This window comes from Gymnoscopelus braueri (assembly GCF_963280865.1).
Source record: "Gymnoscopelus braueri genome assembly, chromosome: 6".
Taxonomy (NCBI): domain Eukaryota; kingdom Metazoa; phylum Chordata; class Actinopteri; order Myctophiformes; family Myctophidae; genus Gymnoscopelus; species Gymnoscopelus braueri.
In genome coordinates this window covers 53,210,979-53,236,274 of record NC_137607.1, presented here as the reverse complement: position 1 = coordinate 53,236,274, position 25,296 = coordinate 53,210,979, and the positions used below count along the sequence as shown (strand labels likewise).

Here is a 25,296-nt window from a genome sequence, read left to right as displayed (position 1 = left end):
ATACGCCGTTGAAAATGGCATGTTTCGCCAAAAATACATAGTAAAACACAGGAGCCGAGATACAGAATATTTCCCAAATACTTTAACCAGGAAGTGAACGGAGCAGTAAATCTTTGGATCACGTTATCTCCTGGTTCTGTGTGAAAAACAGAAGATTTGTTTTTATTTTATTTTTTAAATCTCTCTAATATATATCTCTAGGTTGTGAATGAATTGGGCAAAATGGACCACAATTTGATAATATATTACATAGGCTACCATTTAGTTCTTGCATTGCTCAAAAATATTTGAGCTATTTTATTGATCGTGCCATGTGTTTAATACGTGTGATAATGTGTCGAAGGCCTTTAACATCTTGAAATGTGTATGGCCTGCATGAGAGCAAAGGTTCCTCTGGATGAAAATTTTAAATTATTTGCTCAATCATTAAAATTAATCGGGTGGACCTGGAGTATTCGTCTTAAAGGGCAAGACCACTTCAGTAGAGGTTTGGGTTGTCATGATGTAACCCCAAAGGTGGACAAGAAATCTAATATAATTGCTCCATTGATTATAAATTGACAGAAACAAACAGTACTGGGTTTGGTAATGTTCTATATTGTCTGAATCAACTTTGTTTGAGTTTGTTTATGGGCTAAAAGAGTGAGCTGTTTCACTGTACAATGTAAGTTAATGAGTAGTATATTTAGAATTATCAATTTCTAATCAATGGAGCAATTATATTTTATTTCTTGTCCACCTATGGAGTTACATCATGGCAAGGTAACACCCAAACCTCTTCTAAAGTGGTCTTGCCCTTTAAACACCAGAGGGAATTAGGACTGGGTGATATATTGACTAGCGTATATTAGGATATCTGCTCAAATGTGAAATTACATGTTAAATACTCAACTTCAACTTTATTGTCATATCTCAGGGTTACAGGTGTACAAGCTCCCGTCATGTGTAGTTTTCAGGAAAGGGAAGAAGACTAGAGATAGCAAAAAGAACAAAGAAAAAACGGTTAGATTACATGAGACCAATTTAAGAATTATATAGAAAGGTCGACCTTCTGAAAAGTATGTTTATTTATGCACTCAATACTTGCTCTTTTCCACAATATTATTTTTTGGAATGCACCTGTATACAAAATAGGTAAGATATTCCAAATATTCCTGTTATGAGTAGAGTTTGATGTACATACATGCATGGTTATAAAGAAATGATGATGGAATGATGCAGTTAAAATAGCAGCAGATATTGTGACAGAATATACATGAGGTATAGAATAGAATAGCAACAGATTTAGAACATAGACCTTTCAATGGTCACCTTTGTGCATATAGTCTCACGTGCAGGTGAGACATCATTTAGCAGCATACTGTATATCAGGCATGTGAATGTAGACATACAGTAGGTGGCAGTTTACAGTAAGTACAGGAGCAGCAGAGCACCTCTACAGTCTTATTCATACAGAAAAGTAATCCTGTGTGGTGGCCTGTGTTGTCAGGACGGCGTGGTAACACCGTCTTCTCAATGATGATTGATCATCATGCTGGACAGAAATTGTGGTAATGGAAACTATTTTTCAACTTGCAATTGTTTCAGAGATAATGTTTTGTGGTGGGGAAAGGACAGTTTGCAAAAGTCTATGGCAGAAGCTAAACTATCTATAGTGACTTGCTATGACACTGCTATGACACCTGAATTCCCCCCTGGGAATCAATAAAGGTTGATTTATCTTAATATCAAGGGAACAGATCAAATCAAGAAGAAGAAGAAACTAATAATACAAAAAACATTATTGCCATTTGCTTCATAATATGCTGGTTACTGTAGCGCCACCATCAGGAGTATTAGCCCACAATGCCAGTTGAGAAGCTTGGCATATGATATGTGCAAAGTTTTGTTTATTTTCATGCATGGGAAGGCAGACTTCCCCAGAGGAAGAAGAGGCTAATGATACAAAAGTTTTCTTTATACATTATTATAGAGTGAAAGAAACAAAGGATTTTCTATCATTTTGGACGAATCTGGTTGGTAAGAGCATGTGCATGTGGTTCGAGTTTAGAGCCAATTCTGTCTTACATGATGATAACAATCACATTCTCAGTTCACTCTCTAGCTCAGTGGATGGAGCTGTAGCCAGAATGCACTTCAGATGACAAGGGGGCAGTGGTGGAAAAAGTCCAGAATTCAAAATTTACTTGAGTAAAAGTAAGTAAAAAAAATATTGGTATCAAAATGTTCTTAGAGTACAAAAAGTAAAAAGTACTCATTCTCAAAATGTATAAAAAATCTTTTGAAAATAGCAGATCTACAAGCTCACAATGTGTCGCATGGCGATGCATTGTGAGCTTGTAGATTGGCTATTTTCAAATGGCCAAAATGTGGCTGAAGTGGATACTGTATGTTTTGTAATATTAATCAAAATCTACAAAGTAACTAGTAGTGACTAAAGTTTTCAAATAATTATAGAGGAGTAAAAGTACAATATTTGCCTCTGAGATGTGGTGGAGTACAAGTGAAAGTACCAAAAATTGGAAATACTCCAGTCCAGTAAAGTAAAAATACCCCAAAATTGTACAGTACAATACTAGAGTAAATGTACTTAATTACTTTACACCCACTGGATAGAATGCACTTCAGTTCAGATAACAAAGGGGTAAATCTGAAGAACACGAACCGGAAGTGTTAACACTTAAATAGGAACCAACACGATTTCTTCTGCATCAATCAACCTGTCAGTCAGACAGTCCAGAGTCTCGCGCTATTTCTAAAGGCTTGTCTCCTTGTGCCTGCAGTAAAGTTGTATCCATAGATATATAGATGGTTGTATCTGATGCTGCTGCTGCTTCCTGGATTCAAGCAGGGTTGCCATGTCCGTTTATTATAAGCGATTTATGGCTTATTTTTCTGTAACGTTGCTTGTAAGAATTGGTGGTTGCGTATTATTTGGGCTGGTTTCTGAAGTGTAGTTGCTTATTTGGACTCGTTTCATTCATCATTTTTATTATGGTTGAAACCAGTGGTTCTCAAACATTTTCATGTCAAGGACCTCCAAATTAACATGTATTATTTTGTCCTGGAGGACCCCCCCCCATATGAAAATGTTTTGTTCCAGGGACCCTTATACAAGATTTGTGTTGTTAAAATTCTTTAATTCCTTTCCTTTAACAGGTCCGTTCATGAAAGTCCTTGCGGTCTTGTTTCCAATGAGGGCCTGTGAGCAATTAGGGGTTAAGAGTCTTGCTCAGGGACAAATTTCATTTCATCGACACATTTGCTGGCCTGGCCTGGAATCTTACCTGGGCCAACCAGGGCCTCTGGCTCCCTAGGCAGATTCACTAACCACTCAGCTATGGCCGCCCCAATCAGGCCAGGAATTTGAGGGAGGCCATGAAGCTTAACTCTATGCCATGAAGGCCGCATGGTCGTTGTAGTCCAATTTGAAATAATCTTTAACCCTTAAATTCAATTAACTATTTCAATGGACTATAATCTTTTTCTATTTGATGGCCTTCCTTGCCCTGGCATTTGGCCTTTGTGCCCTAAAAAAAATGGACAACACCAGGCCAAGTGGCCTTGCCCCTAAAATGACGAAATTCCAGGCCTGGTTAGAATCATGTTTAAAAAATAATACATTTTCCACATTTTTTATTTATTTTTTATAGCAGATCTACAAGCTCACAACGCGTCGCATGGCGATTGATTGGCGACGCGTTGTGAGCTTGTAGCTCTGCCATTTTCGATTAGCTGCGATCCAGTCGCTTCTTTTTGGGCTTGTTTTCATAGACCTGGTTGCTTGTTTTTCATAATCTGGCAACACTGGATTTCAAGCTTCGAAGGGAAAGGAAGCCCCACCACAGCCCTGCCTCAAGAACCTCCTGATAGCGGAGGGACTTCTACTACCAGCCAAGGGAGGAGACCACCCAACCCAAGCTGCTTCTCCTCTCCGGTGTGGTGGGCGATCATCACCGTGTGGTGAAAGCTGATAAGCAATAAAAAGGACCGAACAGGGATCACCGACCGCAGGGCAGTGGGGCAGGCACGACATTCCAAGATCTGGTGCTAGCTTGTTAGCAGCAGCTAGGTGGCTAATGTGGATAGGATACACAGGTATCTAACGTTAGCAGCCAAGAATTTTTAAAAAAAAAGAAGGGGGAAAACCAGCAATGCGTTGACTGCAGAATGCCACAGTAGCTGAAGAAGACGTGCCGAGACCACGATTATGATCGATCCAAATAGCTGACTGACATTGCTCTCAAAAGTAAACTAAGTTAGCTAACGTTGGCTAAAGTTGCTAGCAGCCTAAAAGCTATACTCCTGTTGCTCTTTTTTTGTCTGAGTTTTGAACAAGGTTTAGATCTGCTGCTGTTGTTGTTCAGTACCTCGCAGGTTGTTGTTCTTGTTGTTGTTGTTGCTGCTGCACTACCACTTGGTTTAGGGTTAGGTGTTATTGTTTGAGATGGCTCCCAAAAGAAGACCCGTTCCCCTCAACATAACGCCCATTGGGGAGGGACAGGCCATCTCCACGTCCATCGATGCTGCATCTGAGTAAGTTTAGCGTACTTGTTGTGATACAGCTGTTTTAAATGTCATTTATATTTGAAAGATCATGTTTTATCAAATCACATTGTGGTTCTTCGAAAGTGCTACAGTCTGACTTCATCATGATGTGTGTGCATGGGGATCTCATCTTAAACAAGCTCAGTGCTTAAGGAGTCTTCCAGTTTAGTAGACCTTGTATTGTGAATTTGTACTTCTATGTACTGTTGCTCTCATGTCTTACTAAATAAAGTACATCAATCAATCAATAACTGGCAGGGGTCATTGCCATGCTGGCTTGTGGTGGACATTTTTGTCTAAATTGTATTTTTGCCATGGACATGCAAATGAGTGGACAATTATATTACCAGAAACGCATAAAGAGCTGTAGCATTAAATGACCTTTGCAGGTATGTAACTCTGAGAGTGCACAAATGCGGGTCCATTTGGTTCCATTTCTACACTCAGAGTTATGGGGGTCCTTGAAAAATAAAAAGTTAGAGAACCACTGTCCTAGTGGACTCCCAATGTGTCATAGTAAATCATTGTCATACGTATTCTGAGGAAAACCTGGAGACTGACATTCAGCAATTGGGTCTTGTGATCAAAATAAGAACATTATAATATTATGTATGTAAAAAAAAATACAATACTAAAAATCTAAAATTTGCCACAGACGTGGCAAATTACGGACGGATTGTCTTGTTAAATGCTAGTGCTCGGCTACACTTCAACCTGTCCCTCCTCTGTGTGTCACAGAGCCAACCTTGAAGCCTTGCAGAAGAAGTTGGGTGAAATGGACCTGGATGAACAGCAAAGGAAGCGCCTGGAGGCTTTCCTCACCCAGAAGGCTCAGGTTGGGGAGCTAAAGGATGATGATTTTCACCCCATTTGTGAGCTTGGCGCTGGAAATGGAGGGGTGGTCAACAAGGTCCGCCACAAGCCCTCGAGTCTGGTCATGGCCCGAAAGGTGAAACCCCACTAGGTTTAATATATTGTTGAGACTTTGTACTGAATCAATACATATTCCAGCAAGTAAAGATTTGATTGTGCCATAGACCAGGGGTCTTCAACAGGGGATCCGGGACCCCTAGGGGGTCCTCAGAGATACTGCAGGGGGGCTGCCAAATCTTTGTGTGATAGGGACTTTATCTTTATTTATTTTTTACATTAACCTCTTGAACCCTTGCATCCCTATTCACGGGGGGAAATAGCAGATCTACAAGCTTACAACTCGTCGTGAGTTTGTAGATCGGCTATTTTCGGTGGTTAAATGTCTGAAAACACACATTTGACATGAATCCAATATGTATTCATCTCTCTCTCAGCTAACTTGAAGACCCCTGCCATAGACAGTTATGTTTGTGTTGGCACAAATGGACTGTGTCATGCAATCTTAAACAAGAGTCCCTGCTCTCGATATGATGTTACACCTTTTTTTTTGTACCACTCTAATGGGAATTGGAACACATTTCCTGTGTGTAATTTCCAAATGACGTTTTTCCAAATATCTGGACATATTAGTGCATTCTCTGGTTCACATTTCAGTCATGAAATTAAGATTCTTGTGGTATTTTCTCATACATATTCATCTGTTGATATAGTCACAGATAATGGATGTCATCTTTCTAGCAATGGTAAAGTTGTTTATTTATCTTTTACAAATATAGATGGAGCCTCCAAGGCATGGTCGTAGCTGTACCCTTTCCTTGAACTGAATTAACCTAAATTCCACATTGACTCAACATTAGGAGAAGGTTGTGAACTCGGATCCTAGAGTGGGCACAGAAAACCATGAGTTTTTAGGGATTTCCATGACCAGCCAAAATCATTTGAACATTATTTAAAAAGAAGAAAGAAATTAACTTATACTTCTCATTGAAATCAAAGGGTTTTGCGCTATAAATAAAAATGACAACATTCGCCATCCTAACCAATAATGACAGCATTAAGTAAGTAGCCTTGGGATCTCCTGTTTCTGTTGTGTGAGGCAGCTTGATGTACAAGTCCACGCCCCTGGACATGACACTAGTATGTCGCAGGGACGTATGACAGCATTGCATTGTCCCATCAACCGATTTTCGGAAACAGAAAAACGATAGCATGTGCATCTTTTAAGGTCGTTTTAGGGCGGGGGGGGGGGTGCGTTCGATATCTATGGGAGGGGCTCATTAGAGCAAAAGAAGGGAGGGTCAAGCCTTTGAAATTTTAATCTGAGGGAGGGTCAACTATTTTTAGTTTGACTCCAGGGGAGGGTCATACAAATTTGAATCAATTAAAACCGTTTAAAAAAAACTACTTTTTACTACAGCCTTCTGGAATTCAGCAGAACTATATTCAGTTGGTCAGCGACTACCTTCCATTGTTATATCTCTTGGTCCTTCCCAACAGCTGTTTTGTATGTATTGTGTTGGTGCATTGTTTCTTTTTGGCTGCCTTATCAGTCAATGTTCAGTGGCTGTGTGCGCTTTGGTATCTGGTGAATCAGAGGCGCTCTGCTGGTGATGACCCGGTAGACAGCAGCCTGATGTCACACAACGTAGAGAGGACAAATGTCCGTGAAGTTCAGACTAAAGACCATGTTGCAACTTGCAACCACTACTTGCAACAGAATCCTCAAAACTTGGGTTTGCAAAATTATAAAACTGGACAGTCCACAGCCAGGCGCCGAGCTGTGACCTATTGCCGTTTCCATGGCAATGGTATTGTCACAGTCCCTCTGGGGTATGGGATGACATCAAGGCGATGAGCTGAGATTGTTTACTGTCTTCATAGCGTCTGTATATATATATATATATATATATATATATATATATATATATATATATATATATATATATATATATATATATATACACACATTTGATATATATATATATATATATACATATACACACAGACATTTGCTATGAATGTGTGTGTATATATATATATATATATATATATATATATATATATATATATATATATATATATATATATATATATATTTATTTATTTATTTATTACAATTTTCTTTGGGTATGTGTAAATATGTATACATCTTTGACACTGGCACTACTATTCAAATATTTGAAAATTCTGATGAATCCCTAGAATAAATACAGAGGACTTAATGTATTCTTTTCCTCTTCCCAAAATGGGACCAGTGTTCCCTGGAGATGGAGGGAAGACAGAGAAAGATGTTGGTACATTTGTTTCATCAGTCTTAGTCAGAACAGCACCTTCTCTCTTTCCTGTTTTTCTTCCATAGTTGATCCACCTGGAAATCAAGCCCGCCATCAGAAACCAGATCATCAGAGAGCTGCAGGTGCTGCATGAGTGCAATTCCCCCTACATAGTGGGCTTCTATGGAGCCTTCTATAGTGATGGGGAGATCAGTATCTGTATGGAGCACATGGTGAGAGACAAGCAGACAGATGGGCAAAGAATGCACAGAGAGAAAAGGAACATGTGTTTGCATGCTCAGATTTAAGATTAGACTCCATATTACTTTTACTAAAAAGATCAAATAAAAATGTATACAATGTCCTTGTTTGCAAAGACATACCTGGATAGAGATGTGCATAGAAATACCTGGATAGAGCGATGTGCATAGAAATACCTGGATAGAGCGATGTGCATATTTTTTTTAAATTGTGTGTCTATGCTCCTTACAGGATGGCGGATCGTTGGACCAAGTCCTAAAGGAAGCCAGGAGAATCCCAGAGGAAATTTTGGGCAAAGTCAGCATAGCTGTAAGTAGTTCACTTCCTTGTTTATAAATATTAAGATTTGTCTTTCAAGTGTACTTTGAGCTTTGGGCCTCAAATTGGACAAATAAATACAAAATAACATGACTGAATTCACTGTGTCCTAGCTGTGCGTCCTTAACCCATTAAGACCGGGAGAAGCATCTGTGTCATTTTTAGATTTGAGCTAAAAAGCATTATTTTACACTTTGGCTATTAAAAAATAGCAGATATACAAGCTCATAGCGCGGCACCGAGTGCCGCACTATGAGCTTGTAGATCTGCTATTTTTGAGAAATCGTAAAAATTGCTTCTGGGGGTCCCTGGAACAACATATTTTGAGATGGGGTTCCATGGCCAAATACATTTTGGGGTCCTTGACATGAAAAAGTTTGAGAACCACTGACATAGTAACATAAGTTTTTTTTTGAAAAACTGTTTTTAGAAGACATTCTAAAAACAGACATTTTATAGAATCGGCCTCAGGTCTCAATGGGTTAAACTCTGGCACGCACAAGCGTGTGTGAGCGTAAGACGAGCACAAACAAACTGTTGTCTGTGTCTCCGTACCTGCCTCTCGTTGAACATTACTTACTAGTTGATCACTCGCCGTCTGAAAAGATCTTTACACGGCAGTACTAAGGTTAGTTTGATAAGGACAATCAGACAATCAGTGACTTCCAGGTGGATAACATGTAAATGACTTGTAAGAATTGGATTGTGTCATTATGCTATGTAAATGACATCACTTGGCCTAATACGTGTTTTGATTAACCCTTAACACATTAACTGCCAGAATTATTTTCATATTTTTTTAGCCAGTGCCAGAGTTTTTCATTGGAAAAAAAAAGTACTCAGGAGCCGAAATACAGCATTTTTAAGTTTTAAGTTAACAAGGAAGTGGATAGGAGTCTAGATCTTCAACTAATCATATCTCCTTGGCCTTTGGGTGAAATTGGAAAAAAAAAAGTAAAAAGTTTTTTCACTTCACGTAGATCTACGCGATTGGCACGTGGCGGCTTTACGGAGGTTCGCGTAGATCTACGTGATTGGCAGTCAATGTGTTAAGACCAGGAACGCATTGGTGTCATTTTAAGATTTATTTGGCTATTCAAAAATAGCAGATATACAAGCTCATAGCGCGGCCGCGCTATGAGCTTGTAGATCTGCTATTTTTGAAAAATCGTGAACATATAGCAAATCTTTGATTGCATATATTGTTTAAAGCAAACATTTTTAACTCAAATCTTTGCTTCCGGGGGTCCTTGGAACAACATATTTTGAGATGGGGGTCCTTGGCCAAAAACATATAATTTCATACATATCACATGAAAAAAGTTTGAGAACCACTGATATTATAGCAATATAAGTTAAAAAAAGAAGAAAGAAAAGTAGAATCCCCCAGAAGCAAAGATTCGAGTTACAAATGTTCGCTTAAAAAAATATATATATATTCAAAGATTTTCAAAAAAATGCACGATTTTCAAAAAATTGCAGATCTACAAGCTCATAGCGCGGCACCCGCGCTATGAGCTTGTAGATCTGCTATTTTTGAATAGCCAAAGAAATCTAAAAATGACATGGATGCATGCGTTCCCGGTCTTAATGGGTTAATAACAAATATAGCAAAGCATATCAGGAATATGTTTTAAACAATTCCATGATTTCTTTAGAAACCAATTTTGTTGTTATAGGCATTTATGTTTATCAAATGGTCAGAAATAACAGAACAGAAAAAATGCATAGATGTATGTCAAATAAGGTAATCGCTGCATTTACTGTTGCACGTAGGCTAGTTAAGACATGGACCAATCATGTGTAGTCACTCACTCTCAAAGGCCCATTCTGAGTACTTTATTTATTTTTTCAGAATGTTATAGACTACTAGTAAATCATGAAGATGTGACATTTGTATAATGTTTTCTTTTGATTTTTTTTTTTATATACAGATTATATGACATTTTCAGATACATTTATAAATATAACCATGTATATTTTTGTTATAACCACGTAATATCGAATACGAGTTAAACACACAATTTGTCCAAAAATGGGGAACCCATTCAGATGACCACCCGTCGGTCCCAGGGCCAACTACATTGAAATTCGACGTTTGCATAACTTGACAGTTGTGATCAAGCATTGATAATCACGTTCAAGAGAATAGTTTATTATTATTATTTTTTTAAGGTAAATTGTGATTTGAATGATCATGACAAATAGTTGTCATGTTGAGTTTCACATACCTGGATCACTGCACAGTGCAGCTGGTATTTATAGTCTTACCGAGAGTCCGAGACAAATCTGACAAATCTTATAAAGCATTTAAAGCATGTGCTTTCAATTCAGTAACATTGACTCTGGTTTATTCAGCAGAAGCATGCTGTAATGCGTTATCCGTCCTCTTACAAAACATCAGGTACATGCAGTAAATTACAGTCATCTTGATGATGACAGCTAGGAATATGGGGCACAGGTTGACAAATAAATATTGACTTATTCTTATGGAGATCATTGGCCATAGATACGTGGAGATCGATATCCGGAAATATATGTCCAGTGTAATGGTGCGTTCACACGGGCAGATTAAAAGATACATGCTACCATTCATTTTCAATGGAAACCAGCGACCAGCGAAGATACAAAGATACATCTGATGTTTGTAGCTGTAGCTATAGCGACAAAGATGCAAAGCTACAAATTCAAGTTGGGTTCAACTTCCAGATACAAAGATACAAAGCTACAACTGTAGCTCTGATGTCCGCACGTTTGATGACGTCAGCGACCGCGTTGAGCAACACAGATACAAAGCGAAACAGCGAAAAGGATGCAGTGTATCTTTTAATCTGCCCGTGGGAACGCACCATAAGACTACATTTAGTTTAGTGTATGTGTGGGAAGACAACTATTCCGGATTTTATGTGTAACATATATTACTATCTTTTAGGTACTGAGGGGACTAGCCTACCTACGGGAGAAACATCAGATCATGCACAGAGGTAATTATATTTTTGTGTCTGTTCACAGAATTGTGGATGATAATAATCATAAATGGTATGACAGAGGATGTGACAATTACTTTGAAATGTAAACTATACACACATCCAAGTTGGTACTGTGCCAAGAAAAATCCCCCAGCAAAAGGAAACCATAACCTCATGAACCAGCACAGGATCTTGGTCAGTTCATACAAACAGTAGTGTTGCAGGTGTTTTAAAATGGAGACGATGTTCTTTCCCTGTACTTTGTGCACACAATCGGTTCCATAAGCATTTTCAATATTCACATACATCAAATCGCATAAAAAACCCAAATCAGAGAGCACAGTAGTGCTCCCTTTAACATGTTACTTATTATTGTCTTTATTTAAAACGGCTGAAACGCACTTATTGTCTGTGTACCTGCTGTTTATGACTAAGTTCCCTTACAGGATTGAAATATTTTTTCCCCATACAGTAAATAACAAATTGAGTTTATAGAGTCAAAATGTGTTATCCTAAAACTAAAATTGCCCAAATATACACTTCAAAAACTTTCTTCACTTGTGTTTTTGCACAAATATATATTTGAAAATATGTTTTGAATCATGAAAATATTTAGCTATATATTCAAGCCACTATTTATTTTAGATATATTTTTGTACAAGCATAAGAGGTAGAATACATGGAACATACAATCAGGTCTTTGGGCTGCAGAAGGTGCAGTATATATACAGAATAATGATAGACTAGTACATTATATGTTGTGCTCATTTCTAGCCCACTTCAATGCCATTTGTTCATATGATGCAGAAGCATCTTTCTGATCTGTCTTGCGAGACAGATCAGCAGGTTTCATACTTGACGCCTCTTTCTTATTCTGAGCACAAATCTTATTCCAATAAAAAGCGCCGGCTGAAAAATCAACTCAACATGCTGACAACTCAACTGTCAGCATGATAGGTTCGGCAGAAGCCATTTACATAACTAGTACAATTGCATGATTTCCAAGAACATTCCTGTTAAGGGAGGTTCACGGAGTTGTGATCACTTCTCTTCAGAAGACTGACTCACTGTCAGTTATGAGTTAGTAATAATGACAGTGTTTTACATCTGATTTTGATCATTTGATTCCTGAAATAATGCTTTTACAGGGAAATTGTATCGGCCCCTTCCCTCGCCCACTAACTCACTGCACCAGTGAACTAGTATTACAGGGTGTGTGTGTGACTATAGCATACAGGCATGCTATTTAAGGCTAATTCCTATTTTTTTCTTGTGATATACAGATGGTTCTCTGGCTAGAAAGCAGTTTAAGAACCTGTTTAAATCTGTAATATATGTTTTGGTTGTCGTCTGGCAACAGCCCTGCATAGAGCACTATTTAGAAACTGCTATAGGGGCAATCACGACATGTTGGTTGTCCTCATTTAGCATTCTTTGTTGGCTGTTCATTCAGGAATCCCATTCATTCAGCACATAATACATTACATTATATTTGTACTAATATTTGTACTAACCTAAATACTACTGTATTTTGTAAATGTTTGCATTCTTTAAACTTGATGCTCACTCACTGAATACATTTGTTGACATATTGTATTTACCAAATACCTATGATAATTTTTGCCTGGTGGACCTCATAAAAATTTTAGCGATTTGATAAGACGATTTGATCGGGCGTTAACCTGGCCTACTTTAGCCCTCTGTTTACTTTGCATTGAAGCTTGTAACCGACTGTGTTCCATGTTCTTTCCTATGCAATGTTGCCAGTGCACTGTTGTGTGAAATACACTACTTGTCAAAAGTTTTAGAACACCCCCATTTCTCCAGTTAAATTGAAGCTGTTCAAGTCCAGTGAATAACCTGAAATGGTACAAAGGTAGTGGTGAACTGCCAGCATAAGGTACATAGCAGAGTTATTATTAAGGGAATGATTACTGGGTTAACATACAACTTAAAGCTGTTTTGCAACAATGGAATGAAAGGTAGCTGTAAATACTGTAGCTCTATATTCTGATAGTAATCATTGCTAATGAGTGTTTGCTCAGTAACAGGGGTCTCCCTGTCTCTCCAGCTCTTTAGTAAACAGACATTTGATTTTCAAGTCGGGTTACCAATTCTATCCAATCAGAAGAGAGAACTCGACTCGTACAGCATGAACAGGAGTCGTGATGACGCAAAGAAATGAGCAGACACAATTATAACTAGAACACTAATTGAAGCTGATAAATGGGTACTCTCTCCTGATTAGATGAAATAGGCAACCCACCTGAAAATATATTTTCTGTTTATTCAGTAACCGGGGTCTCCCTGTCTCTCCAGTTGTAGTAATCTATAGCAGGGTTTACTTGGCAGTACTGCAGGGGGTTTGAAAATAGGTTTTAATAGTTTTAAAATATATTCTGTCCAAATTCTGCAAAAATGTGGTTCTAATGAATTATCATTGTGATAAAGTGAGAGACAGAGTTGTAAATTGTTCACTAAATGTGTAACCTGCCTTTGTAAACTGCAATTAAAACATGTATTCCTATTGAGCAAAGATGTTAATCATAGGGTTCTTCAGTTGAACCTTTTGAGACTGAAGGGGTTCAGTGCTCAGAAAGGTCTGAGAACTCCTGATCTATAGCAATGATTGATGACTAGTAACAGAATATAGAGCAATGATTACTATCATAATATAGAGCTTTTACCTTTTCACCAGAAAATATCACTTGCACTACCTTTCTAAATTAAGCCTTGAAAGTTGATGCAAACAATTCCTCCAGGTGTCCCAACCTTTGTTGATTACTTACCAAACACTCTGTTTTTATAAAAGCATGTTATTACACCCTCTGAAACATTATTGGGACAATGCTGTACTGCAGGAAAAAGTAGTATATTGCTATCATAATGGCAAGGGAAAATGCAATAAGGAAGATAGACCATTATAACCGTCAAAAGTATAGGTCTTTCCTTTAAGAGAAATTGCGAAATAAAAAGGCCAAGGTGTCAGAGAGTACAGTTCCCTACACTAGTGTATCTCAAATCAAGAATGCATGATGGATACGCAGAGATGTTGCGTATTTATAGTTAGGAAAAGCCTCCGTCCCTCGTCTTTTACAGGAGTTATGTCACAGCATGGAAATCTGTGAAATGCCGTTCTAAGCGGCACTTTCAGCGACAATTCCATTTAGTTTTAGTCATATTTTAGTCATCTGAAATGTTTTACTGTTAGTCTAGTTTTAGTTGACTAAATATCATAAGATTATAGCCGACTAAATCTACAGTTGATCTAGTCGACTAAAATGTATTTTGGCGGTGCCTTGATGGCGTCGTAATGGCTGATTTTACATTTGGTTGCATGCTGAAAATTGCCTATCTACAAGCTCACAACGCGTCGCGCTGCGTCGCGTTGTGAGCTTGTAGATCTGCTATTTTCAGAGTGCAACACCCGAGCGCAACCAAACATAAAATGAACATTTTAGTTCTACTGGATCTCTTCTCCACTCGTCCCTCACTAACATTTTAGTCTAGTTTTTATTTGTTGACAAAATTGTCAATATATTTAGTCTAGTTTTAGTTATCATAGCTTAGTTTTTGTTTAGTATTTATTTAGTTTTCGTCAGTGAAAAAAGGTAGTTGACGAACATTTTTCGTCATAGTTTTAGTCGACGAAATCAACACTGCTAGATAAATTATATGGAATCTGATCGTTGCATAGTCTCGCCAATGCTGATACCAGCAGTTTTGGCGTATCGGAGGCATTTCTGATACTGGTATCGGAACAACTCTGCTTAGAAACTGGAGGAAACCCTTGACGGGAAGAGGTCTTCCAGAACCAAAGGCAAAAGAATAGTTCCTCAGTGCGTGATACCAACTGTAACATGGAGGAGGAAGCATGATGGTCTGGGGCTCTCTAGCTGGGTTGAGAGTCTGGAACTTGGAACAGTGTGACTGGCACCCTGAACAAAAAGGGCTACCATAGCATTTTGCAGCACCATGAAATACCCTCTGGTCTATGCCTACTTGGTCAGGGGTTCACCCTACAGCAAGATGATAATATACCTCCAGGCTATGTAAGAACTACCTTGGAATGAAACTCATGATGTTTTATTACATTTTAAATGAAATTATTCCATGTTTCTTTGTTCTATGCTATACATTGAGAGCTGCATACATTTCTGGAAACATTGAGGTGCTCTAAAAGCACTATAAAGTAGGACTTGTGGTGCTGTGGTGTCATGATAGGACCCAGTGAGGAATACGTTATTTATTGCTCATTAACATGAACATTATCAGGGCTGCTGGTGCAAAACAGAATGATTTGACCTCCATATTGTAGCTCAGGGTGGTGCGAGCGTATAGCTTTCCCGCAGCATAGGGTCGGTGGTACTGTAGTGAGTAGTGGCAGCCAGGTCTCAGTAAGGACAGAGTTGTCTCTGAGCCCAGGCGGTAATTACAGCCTCTCGGATGTGATTATACAGCAGCCGCGCCCTGTCGACCCCTCCCTCTGTCTCCCTCTCCCTCTCTGTCGCTCTCCCGCTCTTTCATGCCACCTCTTTTTCTCAGAGTCGCTCCTTGTTTGTCCTTGGGTGGTGGTGGTGCGGGGGGGCGGGTCACACACCACAGAGGATGGATTGCAGGGCTCAGTCCAACCCCGTTATTTTTATTTTTTTCGCAGGATGTTTTTCCACAGCACTGAGGGCCAGTAGTGAGTGAGGAGGACTGGGTTTGTTTGTGACGGGGGCTCGGTACTAGTTATTTTCTTACTGCCTTGCTTAAGCGAGCCCCGCGGACAAAACGGCTTGGCCTGAGCTTGCCATCACCCGCGGTGGCCTTTTCGTTCACAGGCAGACATCGGAGTCCTGGTCTAAATATTTGTCTCTGAAGTGGTTCTCCATGGTGAGAAAGATTTGGTCATATACAGGACTTATTCTCCATCCTTCAGAGTACCAGGGTCTTTACACTAACAAACCAGGCAGTTATCTTATTTATGATGTGGTCAGTCTCTGTAATTTATTGTACAGAATCCCATTAGCAGTGACATATTTTCTTGCTAGTGTCCACAGCTTTTGCTATAGGCCTATTCATCAGTGGTTGGTTGTTTTGGTGTGTGGAGACAGAAATGGGGTAGAGAGGAAGTGCAGTATGAAGATGGGGCACGTGCTGCTTCTGGGTGCTGAGCAAGGAGTTCACCTTTGTGCACCTGTCTCCCCCTCCTGTGTGTGTGTGTGTGTGTGTGTGTGTCCGCCCACCCTCTCCTCACCACTCAGACGTCAAGCCCTCCAACATCCTGGTCAACTCTCGTGGGGAAATCAAGCTGTGCGACTTTGGCGTGAGCGGCCAGCTCATCGATTCCATGGCCAACTCCTTCGTTGGAACGCGCTCCTACATGTCGGTGAGTCAGCTTTGCGCCCCCTCCACACCTCTACTCCCTTTTTTTTTCTCTGGCCCTATCCCCACTTTTTCCCTCCTCCTCTTCTCTCCCATCTCCCTATTTCACTGACCCCTCCCTCTCTCTCTCTCTCTCTCTCTCTCTCTCTCTCTCTCTCTCTCTCTCTCTCTCTCTCTCTCTCTCTCTCTGCTCCCTTCCTCTGGCCCTCCCTCATGTCCCTGCCAAGAGCATAGGGCCGTGCCCAGGAAAGGGCTGTTTGGCACTGAGGCAGGCACTGCCAACTGTGCTCTGTCCTCTCCCTCGTCTCTCCCCCCTTTCTCCCTCTCTCCCTCTTTCTCCCACCTCGTCTCCTTTTAATATACCTGGAGGCTGCAGTACCCAGAGCTTTGCTGCTTGTTCATTCTCACTGAATGCTAGATGGCCCTTTGCCTTTGCCTGTCATAAGCCCTAACACCTACAACCATCCTTATACTCCTTCATAGTCTGAACAGAACAAAGGCTTCCTTCATTTCCTGCCAAGCCCTACTATCCTCTGTCCTTTTGCCCCCTTCCACACCTTGTCCTTGCTGTACCCACTCCACACACCCCCACCTTCCCCCCCGTACTAGCCATCTCTGCCCATTCCTCTCTCTATCCTGCCTGTCGACTTGGCACACAGAGGCTCTCCGTGCTCTCTCTGACGTAGTTGTGTGTTCCTCAACAGCCGGAGAGACTGCAGGGCACTCACTATTCGGTGCAGTCGGACGTGTGGAGCATGGGTCTGTCTCTGGTGGAGCTGGCTATCGGCCGCTTCCCCATCCCCCCGCCCGATGCCAAGGAGCTGGAAGCCATCTTCGGACGGCCCATCATAGACGGTGGGGCGGAGGGAGAACCTCACACCAACATGCAGAGGCCCAGACCCCCAGGCACTAGGCCCGCAAGCGGTAGGGATGAAGAAATGCACGTGTGTGTGTGTGCACCACACACACACACAAAGTATAAACAGATAATGCGATTTATATGGAACATTTCTAAAGCGTAATGGTACTCGTACACATGCAGACACTGCTTGAACAACCGTAACCCATTAAGACCTGGAACGCATCTGTGTCATTTTTTTATTTGAGCTAAAAAGCATTATTTTACACTTTGGCTATTCAAAAATAGCAGATATACAAGCTCATAGCGCGGCACCGAGTGCCGCGCTATGAGCTTGTAGATCTGCTATTTTAGGAAAATCATGAAAATGTGCAAATCTTTGAATATATATATTCTTTTAAAGTGAACATTTTTAACTCAAATCTTTGCTTCTGGGGGTCCCTGGAACAAAATATTTTGAGATGGGTGTCGGCGGCCAAATACATATAATTTTGGGGGTCCTTGACATGAAAAAGTTTGAGCACCACTGATATAGAAACGAAAGTTTTTCAGAAAACTGTTGGGATTTAGAAGACATTTGTAGAATCGGCTTCAGGTCTTAACGGGTTAACACTGATGGTATAGATAGTTTTCGTTTTGCATTTCATATCTCAGTTTGTATATTGATTAGTTTGCTATTGTACTTTTATGAACTGAAGAAAAGAATTATGAAATAAAATGTCAAGGTTATAACACTGCCATTGCATGGATGACGATGTCTGACTTTGCTAATGATATGCGACTCCTCTGCAGGACATGGGATGGACAGCCGACCTGCCATGGCTATATTCGAGCTTCTGGACTACATTGTGAATGAGGTCAGAGGAACTGCTGACTACACAGCTTATTCTCTTACACTCTTTCTTTCCTCATACAGACTCATAGCTCACCCCACCCCGACTCTTTCTCCCTCTTTTCTCTCTCGCTCCTCTTGAAATGCACACACACACACACACACACACACACACACACACACACACACACACACGCACGTTTGTTCTCTCTCTGTTCTGGTTTCTGTTGGTGATGTTATTTGATTCCTGCTTCCTCCTCAGCCTCCTCCTAAGCTGCCACATGGTGTCTTCACCTCCGACTTCCAGGAATTTGTTACAAAATGGTGAGCATCAACATGGCCTTGTCAAACTAAAGCCTAATTTATACTTAGTTGCATGATGGTGTCGCTGGCCTAAAATAGCTGATTTTAAGTTCATACTTGATGTTGGCTTGAAAATCAATCTAGTGTAAATTAGACTTTAGCTACCAACTCCAACTTCCCTTGTATGAACTCCCATCAACACAACTATAAAGTATTATAGTAGTACTATAAAGTTGCAATAGCTACATAAAAGTAATACTTAGTGTTGACCGAAAAACATCTAGGAACGAAACAATTGGTTTTGTTTAAGAAGGGGGTGGTCGAAGCAGTCAGTTTAGTGAGATCATGGCAGGGAGATTAACCGATGAAAGGTTTTTATTTATTTTTTTAGATATTTTTTAGGGGCTTTTTCTGCCTTTATTGATAGGATAGTTGGCTGACAGGAAATGGGGAGAGAGATGGGGGGATGACATACAGCAAAGGTCGCCGGGATCGGGAGTCGAAACCCGCGACACACTGTCAAGCTGTATTACTAGCATATATGGTATATGGTCCGCTAGGCCAGCGGACGCCCCCCGATGAAAGGTTTTCTTGCAGTGAAATGGTTGGTCTGACTTCTTTGTTGTTGTTGTCTTGTTTGTGTTTGTAGTCTGATTAAGAACCCAGCAGAGAGGGCAGATCTCAAGATGCTGACGGTGGGTCCACACCTTCACTGGATGCACATAGATACATAGATTTCTGACATTCCAATTCTTTTACATTTGTCTGATGTTTTGGTTTAGTAGCTTAGAACTAAAAATCTGTCATCTTTTTTTTTCCCCAGAGTCACACGTTTATCAAGCGATCCGAGGTGGAAGGAGTGGACTTTGCCGGCTGGCTGTGTAGAACCATGAACCTCAACCAGCCCAGTACTCCCACTCGTGGCACTGACTGAACAAACCTGGATCAAGCCCCACTGCCCTCACTCAGACCTCTAGGTCTTAAAATACAGTACATGCTTACAAACACGCGCATACATACACACACACATGTTGTCATCACACACGTTGGCACCCTGTTTGTCTTATTCTTTGGTTGAAAAACAAAGAAACCAAAAAACCTGTTTTGGTCTCCTCCTCATGTTTTTGTTCACCAGCAGCAGCAGGGCCCATTGAGTCACTGTACTGTAAGACCACAGATTCACCACCATCACCACCACCACCAGTGTCAGAGTAACTATGGCTCACTTTGCCACACATTTCTTTAAGGGGAGACATAAGGCACCGAAGGGCTGCCAGTTGATGAATTTGCATTGATCGCACAGCACCACTTTTGTATTGTTGAATATTCTGTATTAATCTTTTCTATGGCAACGGCTGATGGCTGGCGGGGTTGTACTTTAATAGTTTGCTGCGGTAGAGAGTTGTCGGGGTGAAACGGAGACGAGGAGTCTAAAAATATTCTCTCTCTCTCTGCTGACAAATTTAAAATTTGGTTTTTAATGATGATTATGTTAATTTATTGATTATGCAATGTTTCGAACAGAATCCTTTTGTTTATTTTTTTGTTATTGATATTATCAACTGAGGTTTTTGCGATTACCTGCCGTTGAATATTTGATTAGGAGTACAGGGCAAATGGATCGAACAGCAGTCTATTTTTTTCCTTCTTGGTAAATGAGAGAGATCGTGCTAAAAATCACTTACTGTACTTTGTTATCGGTGAGAGACAAACCAAAGAGGGTACTCATGACTACTAAGGTTTTGGATGTAATGCCTGATCATTTTTATTTTATTTTGTATGCACATTCATGAACAGTATATCTGTGTACTTTGAATGTTGGCATTTCATTTGCTTTTTTCCAGGTAATTACTCAGATTGTATAGACATTGCTTCCTCAAAATAACTTTAAATTAACCGTCAATGTTTGTGTGACATGTTTCATGTGGGGGAAGTCATATTACACTTTCGGGGGCCCTGAAATATGTCTATGTCTTCTGATGACCATGAGGAAGCAATGATCAAAATGTACTAATTTGACAATATAGCATGGTTTATTATCTTTCTAATGTATGGGTATTTTGTTTCCCAAGATCATGATGGGGATGATGGTTAGCTGGTGTTCTTATCAAATGCCTGAATCTCTGTTACATCAATATGTAATTTCAATCATGTTGACTACTAAGATTTCTCTGCTTTGTTGTTGGTCTGTACTTGAATAATTGCCCCAAAGTGTATGTGGTCATGTTTCCACTGTACTGCTATGTTTTGAGTATGTGACATGCGCTCCAAGCTCGCTCGCTCTCTCTCTCTCTCTCTTGGTAAACTACACAGTCCAGAGCCTGGTTTTCCTGGTGGGGAATGCCATTGGAAGCCTTTTTTCAGTTACTTTATTCCCTGTGATTTAACCAACTCTGTTGTGATAAAAGTGCAAGCCAACCTCAAGTACCACTCCAGACAGGCAAAAGCAAATGCTTCAAGCAGTTAAAAAGGATTTTAATGACCATTTTGACTCAAGTCTGGTTTTGGGGTATGGTGGTGGTGATGTTAACTTGCTAGCCTGCAGTCTGCTCCTGTATCCTCTCTGCTTCTGGCTGACTTTCCTTATTATATCCCCAATAGACTTTGCATTCATCTTCAACAAAGTGAATGCACTGCCACCTCAATGTACAAAGCTATTTAAAAAAGGTACAGGAGCACTTTGCAGTCTTAATATACACATTTTGATTTATGTAAATTACATGGGAGAAGAGTTCTTTTATTATAATATAAAAATGTGTCTGATATGGTTATAATGTATAAAAATGATCAAAATAAAAACTTGTGAATGTAACTAACAGTTTTTCATTTGAGACGGCAACTCCCATAAGCACCTATGGTAGAAATGTGACATGCGGTTTCTTGTTGTGGCAAAGGTTTATTATATATCTTATACCCGTTTCAACTCATCTGTGTGGATGTACAGTAGGCCTACTAGGGTCAATTCAGTCGAGTTGTGATATTATTAACTATGTAATGAAATCTATGGATAAAATCACAAACAAAGCACTGTACTATCTGCGTGCATTCAGTGCGATTTTGCTATAACGCGATATTACCATGCATTTATTTTTTTTCATGGATAGGCACCGTGGCAATAATTCGTATCGTGTGGAATGACCGTGGGGATACAAATGTAAATGAGTAAATTTAGGTCTGGAATCTAGGCGTTTTCAAATTAAATCATTTTTCCAAATACTTATTTTTTACATTCAAATAATAACATTGAGGTGCCCACAATGTTTAGGTGCCCACCCAGGCCAGTGCCCACTCATCCGGCGGTTACCCGTGGCCTTTGCTACACAGGTGAGCCAGAGTATGATCTACCGGCCCCGGAACCGTTTGGAAGGAACCAACTTCTGTCTAGTCTACGTTGATTCTGACACCACGACCACTTTAGTTTCTCTGTGAGTAATCTATCTATTCTTCTAAACCCAGACTGAACTTCTGAGTCGTGTGGTTCGGCCTCAAATGACCAGAATGACCGGGTATTTATTTGGGCCACTTTTCTAAAGGATTGTATGCGAAACATGTCACTTGGTGAGGGGGCTTGAGACATCGAGTTACACCACAGGGCTGTCACGATTATGAAGTTGTACTTCTTGACGATTAATTGTCACTCAAATAATTGCGATTAACGATTTAAATTGTGTTTCTGTCGTTGAACATTATTGGAACATTATGAATAAAAATGACTGTTTCTGTTTGGCTTTAGGCTTTGTAAACAAGTTGCACACGGTAAATATGACAACACATATTTAATTACTTTATACTTAAAAAATAAACAGTAATAGTGGAATTAGCCGATCTACAAGCTCAAAATGCGTTTTGAGCTTGTAGATTTGCTATTTTCACTATTTTTTGTTGAAAATATATGAACATCTTTAACATGGAAATGATTGGTGATTATGACGATTATGCAAAAAATTATCACGAATCACGATTATCTCTAATAATTGCGATTTAGGCGATTATGTAATACTTGTGACAGGCCTATTTACAATTTTATTTTGTTGCATGTATGTAAGTCTACCTGGAAAAATACAATGTTTTAAAGTGTTATAATGAGTAATGACATTTTACCATAGGCCTAATACTTACTGGGTTTCAAATAGATTTCTCCACGTCTCTCTCCTTTTTTTTGTCTAGGTTTTAATTGAAACCATCAGGCAGACACAAATGACAAACACAGAGCTCATGTGGGGCTGTCTGTCTGTCTGGGTGGGTGAGGATTGCTTTATATTGGACGACGACGTTGTCGTAAAAATGTCTGACATCATCCACCCCGGGGCTGAAAATAAGCTATTTTAGTTATTGCAAACTTAAACGAAAGATAATTGTTTTATTATGCATTTATCAAAAATGTATATGGTATTTTAATGTCAACTTTTAATTATGCAGTACATTCCCTACTCAGTGTTTGAAATATAATACTAGAAAGTACTGTTCCTGAAGAAACAGTGTGGGATCGCTAAGAATGTTGATGGTATTGGGTATTGATATTGTTAGTAGTGTTAAAGGTTTGAAAGGTTTAAAGTTCTAAAAGTTTGAAAGGTTTGAAAGGTTCTAAAGGTTCTAAAGGTTCTAAAGGTTTGAAAGGTTTGAAAGGTTCTAAAGGTTCTAAAGGTTCTAAAGGTTTGAAAGGTTTGAAAGGTTTGAAAGGTTTGAAAGGTTTAAGAGGTTCCAAAGGTTTGAAAGGTTTGAAAGGTTCGAAAGGTTTGAAAGGTTCGAAAGGTTTGAAAGGTCTGAAAGGTTTGAAAGGTCTGAAAGGTTTGAAAGGTTCTAAATGTTTGAAAGGTTTGAAAGGTTCGAAAGGTTTGAAAGGTTCTAAAGGTTTTAAAGGTCTACGGTTCTAAAGGTTTGTCGGTGTTGAATAGTGTAAAATGTAGTTTTCTAGGGTAAAACTGTGGTTGCTAGGGTCTGATAGCCGGTTGCTAGGTTCTAATAGGTGGTTGCTAGGGTCTAATTGGTGGTTGCTAGGGTCTGATAGCCGGTTGCTAGGTTCTAATAGGTGGTTGCTAGGGTCTAATTGGTGGTTGCTAGGGTAAAACAGGTGGTTGCTATGGTCTAATATGGTGTTGCTAGGGTCTAATAAGCAGTTGCTAGGCTCCACTGTAGCTAAATAGGATTGCCCCATTGAAATGAATGGGATTTTTTTTTAGCAGTAAAAAGTGAAATATCTCTAAAAGTACAAATTATTTCAAAAATTCAAATGGTAGCCAATATGTCCTAAGTAGGCTGAACGTTATAGAGTTGGAACGGAGTTTCTAGCTAAAAGTATGAATTTCCCCATTGAAATGAATGGGATTTTTTTAGCAGTAAAAAGTGAAATATCTCTAAAAGTACAAATTATTTCAAAAATTCAAATGGTAGCCGACATGTCCTGAGTAGGCCGAACGTTGAAGAGTTGGAACGGAGTTTGTAGCTAAAAGTATGAAGGACTAGTTAGGGGCCAAAAAACTGTCCCAAAAACGGTGAAGATAACAGTAGTGTGATCGCTTTAGCGATCCCACAATTATGACATGATCATATATATATATATATATATATATATATATATATATATATATATATATATATGTACGATTTTGGGGTCTTTTTTTACTTACTGGAGTATTTCCAATTTTCAGTACTTTTACCTCTACTCCACTACATCTCAGAGGCAAATATTATACTTTTACTCCACTACAATTGGAGTTGCATCGTGAGCTTGTAGATCTGCTATTTTCAAAAGATTTTAATACATTTTTATACATCTGAAAACTTTCATAATGAGTAATTTTACTTTTGTACTTTAAATATATTTTGATACCAATACTTTTGTACTTTTACTCAAGTAAATTTTGATTACCGGACTTTTACTTGTAACAGGGTATTTCTACATTGCAGTATTGATACTTTTACTTAAGTATAACATGTGAGTACTTTTTTCCACCACTGTATATATTGTATTTAGTTTTTGTTTGTATTGAGGATTTTGGTCACCTGTTGTGGTGTTTGACAGTGCCCTCTAGGCAGGGTGTGTGAAACTGCCTCTCCCAGCCTAATCAGCCACTAGAGTCCCTCGCATAGTGATCTCCGCAGTGCCACCGTCAAGCTAGAATGCCATGCTGTCATGTGGGACTCTGTAACTTCCTGTGAGACTGGAGGCAAACCGGCAACCCCTCCAACCGGCAGGTTTACGACCTTGCATAAGGTATGTCATTCATGCCATTCATTCATCCATGCGGGGCATATGATATTCCAAGTTCATTGTCAGGTGTGTGTGCTGCACCAGCTCTCTGCCTGTGAGGTATGTATGCACAGTAAATTGTTGCTACATCCTCCACCACCCCTCAACACAGCACAAACACTGGCAACGACTGAGTCAGGGGTTGTGCAGGCGGGTGGTTGGCAATTGCACAACATCCGAGACCGAGACATCAAGCACTTGAAGCTGTAAGAAAGAAGTGAAGCTGTCATCCCTTATGGTGGATCGCAAAGGCCTGCTTTCGTACCTGGTAATGCATTTCCTGATGTCTCACCTGTAGCAGCTTGGCAGGTATTATGTTGAGATGAGGCTGAGCCAGTGTGTTGAGGGGGTTGTTGGCAGCCCCTACTGTATGTGCTGGAATGTGCCAAGGCTTGTTTTTTGGGGTGGGACATCATGACCTCAGGCAGTAGGATGGGTGG

At 39.8% G+C, this 25,296-nt stretch overlaps 1 protein-coding gene across 1 annotated transcript; it reads left to right on the top strand.

Annotated features, from left to right (window-relative positions):
* The first annotated feature begins 3,825 nt into the window (after window positions 1-3,825).
* On the top strand, window positions 3,826-21,418 carry map2k2a (mitogen-activated protein kinase kinase 2a). Its single transcript, XM_080431740.1, has 11 exons — window positions 3,826-4,536; window positions 5,287-5,497; window positions 7,781-7,927; window positions 8,187-8,264; window positions 11,206-11,257; window positions 16,492-16,616; window positions 17,317-17,536; window positions 18,264-18,328; window positions 18,566-18,627; window positions 19,256-19,301; window positions 19,430-21,418. The coding sequence occupies exons 1-11, from the start codon at window positions 4,448-4,450 to the stop codon at window positions 19,538-19,540; spliced, it is 1,206 nt and encodes a 401-aa protein (XP_080287866.1). The 5' UTR covers window positions 3,826-4,447; the 3' UTR covers window positions 19,541-21,418.
* The last annotated feature ends 3,878 nt before the right edge of the window (window positions 21,419-25,296 follow it).